At 31.1% G+C, this 12,060-nt stretch overlaps 1 protein-coding gene across 3 annotated transcripts in view; it reads right to left on the reverse strand.

Moving 5' to 3' along the window:
* LOC130903968 (venom dipeptidyl peptidase 4) overlaps positions 1–12,060 on the reverse strand; it is a 41,024-nt gene continuing 28,964 nt past the window's right edge. For all 3 annotated transcript variants that reach the window (XM_057816433.1, XM_057816431.1, XM_057816432.1), the window contains 11 exons: positions 11,128–11,368; positions 9,487–9,656; positions 9,114–9,208; positions 8,115–8,244; positions 7,243–7,475; positions 6,061–6,284; positions 5,028–5,211; positions 4,058–4,252; positions 3,765–3,925; positions 2,462–2,673; positions 1–1,357 (listed from right to left, as the gene is read on the reverse strand). In XM_057816433.1, the coding sequence (XP_057672416.1) occupies positions 1,256–1,357; positions 2,462–2,673; positions 3,765–3,925; positions 4,058–4,252; positions 5,028–5,211; positions 6,061–6,284; positions 7,243–7,475; positions 8,115–8,244; positions 9,114–9,208; positions 9,487–9,656; positions 11,128–11,368 (1,947 nt within the window). In that variant the 3' untranslated portion in view covers positions 1–1,255. The remainder of the gene's footprint in view (positions 1,358–2,461; positions 2,674–3,764; positions 3,926–4,057; positions 4,253–5,027; positions 5,212–6,060; positions 6,285–7,242; positions 7,476–8,114; positions 8,245–9,113; positions 9,209–9,486; positions 9,657–11,127; positions 11,369–12,060) is intronic.

Consider the following 12,060-nt stretch of genomic DNA (forward strand, 5'->3'; position numbering starts at 1 on the left):
TTTATAAACATTAAATATCAACAGAGATTTATTTGATCACAATAACGCAGAGACAATAATTATAATAAAATTGGGTGTAGTTCTGAAAATATAATCTAACCCTCTTTAAAGTTATAACAATTTTAATCATTATTTCTGAAAATATTGATTTGAAAAATGAAAATTTCAGACAAAAAATGGAACCCATTAAAAAGCTTACACACCTAGAGGAGGTTCCAGTAGACTCCTGCCAAGATATTTTGGATAATAGCCAAAGGAATAGGTTTATGAGCTTCACATTTTGTATGAAACTTTTTTGTCTAAAACCAATATTTATGGAGATATTGAATAAAATTGTTTCAACTTTTATGCATGGATGGTAAATGAAGCTTTATCAGTAAAAATCCTTTTAGGGATTATATTCTCTAACAAGGATAAGTTTTGGCATCAATCTCAGAAAAATAGGGGTTTGATCTTTTCGGAACTTTATTCATAATATACAAAAAACTATCAAGTGTTTTAATACAAAGAAGTGTCGTTGGTAAATTTAAAGTTACATCAAATATATAAGTAAATTCTGTGATTTGGTCCGATTTTTAATAACATTTGGGAAACCTAATAATAATTATTTAAATAAATATGGTTGATATTGATTAATTATAACCTAAACAAAGGATAATAATAAACAAATAATTTGTGACATGTATTCAAATTTGACATTTGACACAAAACTTATCGAAGTTTGTTCCAATTGATTATTGTGTGCTAAGCTCATGAGCAAGGGTATGTTCAGTGGTCGAACCCATGGGTTTCGTACACAAACTATAATCATAGGGATACTCTTCAACGGTTTAAAGAAAAAGTAGTTGAAAATTCGTACACCAACAAATTACTACTGCTCCAAGGGACAAATACTACGAAAGTTGAAAGGCAAGGGTATAATATTGAAGAGAGAAATACTTCTAACAGCACAAGTTTTATAAAAAATAATTGTTATGGACTAATAGACGAAAAATTAAAAAAAAACATTTATTTTTATCCAAAAATATTATTTAATAGTTTGTTCTCAAACCTTTCATATCTTCACACGTTTATTGTATTGTTTATTTCATATTCTAACCCTTTAAATTTCATATAATCTTTGATTCTGTCCGATTACATTTTTTCCATTTAATCACAGCGATGGCCGACAACAGAATTCTCTTTTCGTATTTTGACTAGTTCAAGTAATAAAAATCGCAGTCGTTGATATCGTTCTTTAAGTAGAATGTAAAATTTAATTTTCATTTTTGATAAAACATTCGTCTAAGAAATTTTCCAATGAATGGTAGAGATGCGGTCGGACGGAGCCTAAACTGTGATCTTCGTCCGGATAACTCTAAAAATAATTAAAATATTAGAATAACTTTTCATCTCTTGATAATTTTTTGTATAACTTTAAAAGCATCTCCAGAATGAGTATGGAATGAAATTGAAATATATCATCATTGTCAACCGTCATTTTGATTATTATTTTTAAATATTGTGTAAAATTGTAAATAATTATTAAATTATTAAATTTTTATTAATTATAAATTATAGGAAGATAAAAACTAACAAAATTTGGAAAACAAATAATTGAATTTAATGATTTCAATCAAGCAAATTGTCATTATAATGTTATTTAATTAATAACTTAATAATAAATTAATAATTTAATTTTTTATTCGTGCTTTTAGCTAATCTACAAAATTTAATTTTCATGTATCCTTAAAAATAAAGCACAATGATTAAGATCTGGAGATTTCGGTGGATATTAATCAACAGGTCCCATTATACTTATTCATCTGCTTAAAAATACAGGAGGAGAAAGAAGGAAAAACTAAAAAAATTAAGTCTTGTAAAATGAAGAGGTTCATCATCCTGTTGAAACACTCCTACTAGTGCCTTTAGCTACTCTAAAATCTTTAATTTTTATGTATCCTTAAAAATAAAACACAATGATTGAGATCTGGGGATCTCGGTTGAGAATTTTGTTTATTAGATATCTATCTAGTTGATATTAGTCTTTGTAGTAAATTCATTTTGATATCTAAAGGTAATTTATATATGAGTATTGCATGCTCGTTTTCCCCATACGGGGGTAAGTCAAGATCAAAATACACTCAAATGATCAGAAGTATTCAGAACCTCTAATCACTTCTGGAAGTTAACAGAAACTTCATTGTTTTAATTAAATATATTCCTCGTTTCCATAGAAATGTTTTTGAAGATTTTTCAAATATAGAATTTTACTTCTTATATTGAGTGTTGTAAAAAATATGAACAATCTTATGGAACCTCATTCTATTTGACAAATCTTTATATGGTATAAAAACGTGAACATTTTTCTTGGTGTATTTTTTGCTAGTATCTGTTTTTTTAATATAAAATTATCGAAACTTCCTTAGATAATGAACTATATATGTAATAGTTTTGAGTACAAAAATTATTTACTACTAACCTGTTGTCGAAATAATATGTCCTTCAATTCAAGCACCTTCGACCATAACATAGATTGTTGATAATGAACGTTATCGTCATGAGTTCCATGAATCAAAAAATATTCTTTATTTCTAATACCTTCGTAATTTTTCAACAATTGAGCTTTTTGATAAGCTTCTAAATTATCCGACACCGTAGGAAGACCCATGAACCTTTCTGTGTATATGGAATCTGCAAAAAGATGTTTGAGACAACAAAAGAAGGATTGGAAGAATAAAATAAAAGCTGTTTCAATTTAAATACTGAAAAGAAAGAACCAAGTTGAAACGAAAATGATGGAAAGCGGATTGGAAAGGAGATATACCTAACAGAAATATTATTAAGTAAATTTTGATAAGTGAGAAGTACAGTGGATCAGAAATAATTATATACAAATAATGTGAATATGATATGAAGGTATTTGTCATTTAAAAATCATTCTACTTCATAAATCTAAGGAAAATAATCTAAAAGATTGTTACACTGAGAAATTTATTCACTTATTGTGGCGCAGTAGTCACTTTTGATTTATTAAATCAAACCTTTCACTCCATTCGAGAAAATCAATAAAATCTCGGAATGTATTCTAAATCGTCCTCTATCTAGCTACACTTCAGTATTAAAATCAAAGTAAATTTCTGATATTATTTTTTATATTCACTTGTTAGTTTTTTATTATTGTACTCACAAACATTTCTTTAGTTTTAAGCAAATTTTAGCAAATTATAGATAATTTTAAGCGCAATAATAAAAAACTAACAAGTGAATATAAAAAATAATATCAGATATTTACTTTGATTTTAATACTGAAGTGTAGATAGGTAGAGGACAATTTAGAACACAATCCGAGATTTTATTCAATTTCTATAATGAAATGGGAGATCTATAGCAAATTGATTTCTTCAAAAACTAGAATGTTAGTGACTACTGTGCCACAATACGGGAATAAAGGAATATTGAAAATGTTTGAAGAAAAACCCTAACAAGCCGAGTGACCTGTTACAAGAAGAAGAATAGAAAACATGTTTATAGCACTATTAATTACTTCTAAAAATTAAAATAAACAAAATATTGATTGAGAAAAAAATCACTGTCGACAACATAACCTCAAATTGATGAAAATAAGATAACAGTACTTGAGAAGGAGTATTTGTGACACAAAATTTAAAATTATTTCTCTACTATTTATTCTCACATATCTTTCGTTGAAATATCTACAGTTACATCTCTTGTAAATTAAAATTTTAAAAGATTTCGGTTAGTGGATGTGATAAATTATTTACCATACAAAGTCCAATCCGTTACCGGTGCTACTGATATACCACATTTAAAAACTCCTTCAGTATCTTCAGCTAAAGCCATACCCGAAGCATAACCTCCATAACTCCAACCCCAAATTGCAGATCTCGAAGCATCTACATAAGGTAGTGTTTTTTGAAGAAGTCTAAAAGTTAGATAATTGTAAATTTCATATAAATATTATTCTTGTTTTCATTTGTGATAAAGAAAATTATAAAAAGAAAATTAAATTTTCTTTTTACTACAAATTCAAAGTAGCCGAGAAAGGGTTACTTACTTGGTAACGTTTATTTGATCTGCCACCTCTACTGTTCCCAAATTTCGGTATCCTGCAAACATGATTTTATCACCTCTTAAACCCGAACCTCTACCATCAATAGCTGCGTAAATAATACTTTTATTGGCCGCCAAATAACTACCCCAATCTAATAAAAATTTGTCTACTACTTGATATGTATCAGGTCCACCATATCTGAGAAAAAAATAATTAAATAGAAAGTGGCATTATGCCTTTCAGAATGTCAACTGGTCCCAAAAACATCTAGAACATAGTCCAATTGATGGAACCATCCACTAATTTTTTTATAGTTTTCCCTACATTAACTTATGACCAGAGTCGTCAAATGGCGTGCGGCTGTGTCTCCGTCACAATATTGTTAGTAGGGTTCTGGACTTCCTGATTTTTCAATCGATTGAAACGATAATTGTTTCATTTTTTTTTCAATACCAGTCTCAATATTTATTCCTATATCCTTATGGAATTTTAAATGTTCCAACAGGTTGCTGCTGTATATACAAGATTTGATCAAAAATATTTATTTAAAAACAAGCAAAAAGGTAACAAATGTCCTTGGAAGTACCACCCTTGGCTAGCAATGAATAGAAGCATTTTTGTAATGTTTCCATTTGAATGGCTTCCATCTACATTGTCTTGGTCTTTTCAACGTTAGAATGATGTTAAAAAGTTTACTGTTCACTACAATTTTCATTTTTAAAAACAACTAGAAGTAGCATGGTGCTAAATCTGGCGACAAAAGCGGATGAGGATATAGCAGTGATTCTCAAAATAGTCTACAGGAAAGTCGAAGGGTTCTAAGTAACTTTCCATGGTTCCCATTTTGTTTCACAGAAACCAAGTCTACTAGGAGAAAAGTTTAGGAAGTTCTATTAAAGAAAAATACCTTTAGTGTCACAAAAATGAATATTCTAGTCGGATTTATTAACAATCAACACATTTATTTACTTACACATTCACCAACATGGGATATTTCACTTGTCCACTGGTATCCATATTTGGTGGAAGTCGCAATAAAACGTTTGCTTTAAATCCACCTGCGACATCAAATGATAGTTTTTTAAGAACCGGCAGTTGTTTATTTTTCAAAAAATTCGCCAATTCCTTATTATCAGTCCATACAGTCACCATTTTTCCTAAATAAAAAATATAATTTGTTATTAACTGTTGAACATAACCTTAACAAGAACATTTTATCATTTTAGTGCAATTAGAGTTGCTTTTGTAGTTAATTGAACAGCATAGTAGAAAAATGAATTAACACAATAGACGTGGATTATAACAAGAATGTATTTATTATAAACCCAGGATGTACCATCCTAGAGTACTGAAATAATTAAATCAAACGTGGTCTACGTTCACTCAAGGATGTAATCTGTTGAGGCCCAGTCATTTTTCCATAGAAAGTTTGTTCTCGATGGATTCCTTATAACCCAAATATTGGTAAAGGTACATCAAAGACTTTTGCGCAAGTGACGAATCATGAATCTGCAGCATTAGGACAATTCGATGGGCCAAACATCATACACTCCTGATTTGACACCAAATGACTTCTTTTTGTTTCTGTATCAAGAACAAACTACATGGTTAATTATTTTTAGTACCAGTAGTAATTTTGTGTTCAAATGACAGAAGTATCTTAGTCGTAATGGAGACAGTTTTTAGAAAATTGGTTCAAACGTATAAGAAAGGAAACAGTGTAGAAATAACCACAAAAATATGATAATACCTAATTTATTTTCAATCTTAGAAATCACCAAATACTGAGCTTTATACTAAAACTATTTCGATTCAGTAAGGAGTGCTCTGTCAACTATTAAATTCTCAAAGTTCCGAAACGACTTAACATACAGTAACAGCTTCGAACATTATTATTTTTAATACGATAACTTTGATACTCTATATCTCAATAATAGTGAAAATACTTCAATTAAAGAACATTATTGTATATAAAATTACAAAATAGTTGAAAATTTATACACTACCATCTTTATCATAAATTGAAATGTGGGGTACATCCGGTCCTGCGCAAGTGAAAACATAATATGAACCGTTTCCACTGAACTCTGCCAAGTTATAAGCACAAGGTATTGATGAATTATGACTCGATTTCAAATCGCAAGAAAGACAATTAACATTCTTCGTTTCAGGAGATACAGTATATAAATGTTGCACTGAAGAATCCGATTCTGTATTTGCTAGATAATAACTGAAAAAAAAAATATAAATGAACCAAATTACAGTCAAATACAAAATAGACAAACAGAGCGTTAAGTAACAATCGTCATATTTTTATAGTTTACTTTCTAAACAACGTTTGTGAGGTTAGGTTAGGTTTTCTTTAAAGTTATTTAAAAAGTATTTACTTTACTGTTGTATAACATGGTGTTGTATTTTGTACCAGATGGTATTTTTCTGCAAATTTTATCAAATAAATTATCACAAATCACTAAACATATATACGATCATCAACGCAGTTACAACTTTATTTGGAAAGTGATCCCTGACCTGCGGTATGTCACGTCAACACCAGGGTTGCCAGATCTGGCCAGATCATTGATTGCTGAATACAGGACAATCTATTCCGAAAAGCAAGAGCGGGAAAATCTTCATAGAAATAAAGAAACATAAGGTTTAAAAAAAAGGCGTTTAAACCGTATTTTTTCTAAAATGTATTATCTGGAGCTTAGTATCAATATAATTAATATTAATTTTTCAATTGACAAGTGATTGTGCATTTTTTTAATTGTAAAATATTGAGCCGTTAACTAATTTTGACCGTGGAGTAGCTAGATAAAGGTCGTGCTCTGCGTTCTTATGTGGATAGCCTTTCTGAAATTGTAAATCATTGAATTTTTAGTGAAGTGGTTAAGTAATTTGATGGTACCTCACAAGAAAGCTTCAAAAGTACTTATAATATTGCAATCTGCGTTGCTTGAGTTTTGAAAATTTCGGTAACTCTTTCAAAGCTCACTTCGACCCATCTCTTGATAAGGAGCTAGGTTAGGTTAGGTTAGGTTCTCGTCTCGCCAAAGTGACAATGTGGAATGCCCAAAAAAAGATTTAGACGTCGTGAACAATTAGTAGAATGCACCAATTATAGTTTCATCTTGAAAATAGTTTATAAATTATCAACTTTGAAAAAAAAAGAATGAAAGTGTACTTACATCAAATTGTTTTCGTGATTCCATCCGACTATGGTTGTAACAACAAATTTACCAAGTGTAAGTGGTTGCCCTTCGGCATTTTCAGTACGATTAAACAAAACTATATGTCTATATCCTCCCGCATTTTCTCCTTGATCCTGGGAAAGGATCAAAATTAGTTTGGACCCGTCTTTAGAAAATATTGGTGGCGTAAACAATTCTAACCAACCGTTTTTAGATGCCAAATTTGCGATCTGTAAAAAAATATCATTACAAGAAAAACCTGACTGTATACAGGGTGTCCCACGACGAGTTAAAACTATCTGTATATGGCAAAATACTTATAGTACAATAAAGTCGACTGTAACTTTATTTTAAATGGTACACCTTGTATAATAAATTTTTTTTTTGAAATCTACGTAAAATTCTGTCTAAAAACTTTTTTCGAAAAATGCATAATTTTTGAGTTATTAATTTATTTGTAAAAAATTTCACCCTTGCAGACCCTTATAAATTATTTTTTTACGAGGATACCCTTAAAGATATGAAAATGGTTTGTGTTCGGTTGCTCTTATCAAGATCAGACGTATTTGAATCTATTTTGAAATATTTTTCATTTTATACAAGGTGTGTATAAAAAGTTTTCAGACAAAAGTAAACTAAAATACAGTGTGTTCCATTTAAAATAACAAAGTTATAGTAGACTTCCGGTTTTACCGGAAGTCGGCCATCTTTGAAAATATTTTGGTTAAAAAGATCGTATCCTAAAACCCAAACGGAGAAATTTTCATGATTTTACTATGAGTATGTTGCTATATACAGATAGTGGGACATCCTGTATAGTAAACAAATGAGTATCTATTTAAATAAATTCTGAAAATGTGATTACTGACTATTTTCGGTGATGAAAGCATGGTTCTAGTGTCGTAAGCAGTAACTGCAGCTTTATTTTGTACTCTATTCAACCAAATGGCTGTGACAACTTCGTCTGTAGCCCATTTTACAGCAGATAGAATTCCTTGGCTGAAATAAACATTTTTTTTTGATTTTTTGATGCAATTTAATAAAGAATGACATAACTATCCCTACTATAACATATGCCACAGAGAAAACTATAACGAAACATTTGAAAAAAAAAATATGAAGAAAAGGGAAATGGTTCAGAATCAAAAATGAAGTATGAACATACAATGAGAATGAGAGAAAACTCAGGACAAAGCAAAGAAGACAATGGATACACGAAATATGATAAAATAAATAGCGGAAAGATTGAAGATGTGATTAAAAAATGGTTTTGAGTAGTGTAGGCGTTTTAGTTAGGGCCGAGACAGCACTGAGGATGACCAGCGACAAGGTCGACCTGCGACTGTTTTAACTCCGAAAACAGTGACCAAAATCAAACCAAATTGTGCGTGCACATCGTGGAATGAGTATCCGGATGATTGCCGATGCTGTAAACGCCTATGAAGAAAAAATTTACACGAGGAATTACACATGACAAAAGTCTGTGCAAAGTTATTGGCAAAAATTCTGACTCCTGACCAAAAGCTCTTGCGTCCTTGGAAGGTTAGAAAAAGATCTGCTTTGGAAGGGACCCGATTTGAGTCGATGGAAGCGATAAAGCAAAAAACGGCAAAGACACTAACCAGCTATGCTTCGATCAACGGAAAAAACTTATGGAAAGATGTGTGATAAGGGGAAGGACTTATATTGAAGGGAATGTAAAATTATTTTTATAATAAAATCCTTTTTCGTAACCATTCTCGTTATTAAAAATCTGTTAAAATGGATATACACTCTTGAATTGTTTGAATTAATACTTATCTTCAGTGTAAATTTTCAGTGTATCATTGTACAAATATTGTAATTAATATTGAAGACAACAAACTTACTCTTTATAATCAACTGATATTTTGAGTTGGTATTCGATGCTTGGATTTTCTAAATCAACATAATGGAGAGTAACCACTGGATTACTAGTACCACTCTAAAATAATGAAAAACAAATTGGCAAATCAAATTTTCAATTTTTACATAATTACATTAAAAACCCCAAAGCAATTTATACTGTTTACACCAACACTCACAATTACACTGTCTGAAAAACGTTTCGATAACCAAGTTATCATCTTCAGAGACTGAAGAGACAGTGTAATCGTTTTTGATTGGTTAACACCATCAATACTGATAAAAATAGAATTATATAAATCGCTGTCATAAAATAAATGATGTAATAACAATATAGAAATAATATATTGTACTTACTTTGGGATATTTGATAACATTTGCTCTGGGATATTGGAAAATGAGGCTTCCAGGTTCTCCATATACTGGTATCACCATAAGTGGCACTTCAGTATCATTATACCTTGCATAGGCCAATTTTTTTCCATCTGGAGAAAACCATAGGGCTGTATTTGAACTTAACACTTCCTCTGAAATACATCTTACATTAGTTTACTTAATTTGGAACATTCAATTTAGATATAAAGTATTTTTTATTCATTATATATATATGGATCCTGTATGGCAACATAGTTCGATCGAGGAGGAAGCACGATGAACCAGCACAAACCACATCGACCAAAAAAAAACTCATATCGTCAATTTGGTGGGATTGCGAAGGTTTTTTAAGTTGCTCACAATGAATCAAACGATTAATTCTGATGCTTACTATCAATAATTCCCAAAACTGGATGAAGCAATCAAAGAAAAACGGCAGGAATTGTCAAATCGGAAAATGCGAGGCCTCAAACTTCTTTTGTAACTTATGGGAAACTATTGGAGCCACATCCCCCATACATTCTTGATCTGATTATCATTTATTTCGAATCGAAGTTTGCCGAATAATCAAACTTTCACAACTGACGATGACCTTCGATGGCACCCGGTTAAGTTTTTAGCTGATAAGGACCAGGAATATTATGAGCGTGGAATCATGTAGCTGAAAGAATGATGGCGAAAGGTCATGGAAAATATATAATTGATTAGAGACACCCACCATATCGTCCATCTTCCCGCAGAGGTCCATTTCGTGCTTTTTAAAGGATGAGGAAGGAATCCTCTTGCTGCAAGAGGACATTCACTTACAACTAAAACCCTTGTCATCTCTAAAAAACCAATGGGGTGCAAACTCGCACTAGAAAATAAAACCATAGAAGAGGTAATGTCATTTGACTACCTAGGTACACAAATCAGCGCAGACCAGAACAGAATAAATGAAGCAAACTAAGCCTGCCGAATATTAGGCGCACTCCGGGACATTATCTGGAATAATTCCAGTATGTGAAAAGATCTAAAAACATCATTCGAACAACAGAAATGAAAATACTGCGACTGGACAGGATGACCAGAGAAATATTAGCAAAGATAGCTCGAGACGACATTTAGGAAGACCTCCAAAAAGATGGATGGATTTGGGGACATCAACATGGCAAGGATGATTGTAAACTACAATACGTTGAAGAAGAAGAAAGAAATAATGAAAACAAAGTCCCAGTAGTCGAAAACATCATTTGGACAGTCTAATTTCCAGACTAGGAATCAAATCTATTGGCTACAAAACGCAGAGTTAGTTTAAGAACGTCCTAAAAAACACCCTTCACGTTTTTATCATAGTGACATTAATTTTCTCATCGGTAATTTCATTCATATGCCGAGAAATATTTATTTTTACTTTACAAAGCGTGCTTAGCAATAAATAAATATGCATGAGACGACAAATTGCACATTCTTCAAAGACATGCAGAAAAAAACAGAAATTTATGTAATTTCATCATGGTGAAACCAAGCGTGTTAAACGAAATAGGTGTCATTGTCAATACTAATAGAAAGCTATTAAATTTGCCCCTGAATTGTTGTTATATACAAATAAATATTGAATGTAACCATTATGGTAACACTTACCTTCGTTTACCCAATCTGGAACACCATTAGAAACGTATCCCGCAGTCTTTGTTATCGCTATTGCTGTATCCCTCACTGTTTTTTTATAAAAAATATTATTTTCTGCAACGTAAACTAACGAATTACCAATCGGTGACCAAACGACAAGCTGTGCCGGTTTTCCACCTGGTATCAATTCGATTTTATCGCCTGTATTCAAATCGACAATCACATAAATGGCAATATAACTATGTCTATACAACTGAAAAAGAAATTTGCTATAAATAGTTATAAGCTATAAAAAAGTTATATATGTTACCTACAGGAAAAGTAGTTTGTTAGGGAGAATTGACTCTGCCTAGGAAGTTAACTCTTACTAAAAGTTTTAGTATAAGTTGGATGAGAATAAACAGATTAACTTTACCTAGGAAGAGTTAACTATACCTACTGTGGTTTAGTAAAAGTTTATTATTCCGAGATGTTGCTCTTCTCATACAACTGCGCGCGCATATCTTTGTTTTGTTTATATTTATTGCAGCTCTAGTTGTTTACTGGATTCAGTAAATGTTTACATTTCAATAATTAGTTGCAGTTTGTTATAAAACTTCATTAATAACCCAGTAAACGAAGTAGTTTAAAGTTGTAAAGTTATCTACCTAATGTGTGTCGTGATTCTCCGAATTTGAGGTTAGGTTAGTTTAGGAGTTTTGGCTTTTTTATTTGTTTTTTATTTATTTATTAGGAAGACTGTTTTTTCTAACGGAAAGTCAACTTTCACTATCTTCTTGATTAAAATATCACTGTTTCCGTTTAATCAATTTTTCTCGAAAATATCAGTAAGAGTCGACTTTACCAAGGCCAAATCGTTTTTCCCCTTGCAAAAAGTCAACTTTTACCAACTCAAGGCCGATTCAAGAGTATACTCTCCCTAGGTCTAGTCAACTCTGTCTAGTA

Source organism: Diorhabda carinulata, chromosome 2 (assembly GCF_026250575.1).
Source record: "Diorhabda carinulata isolate Delta chromosome 2, icDioCari1.1, whole genome shotgun sequence".
Classification (NCBI taxonomy): domain Eukaryota; kingdom Metazoa; phylum Arthropoda; class Insecta; order Coleoptera; family Chrysomelidae; genus Diorhabda; species Diorhabda carinulata.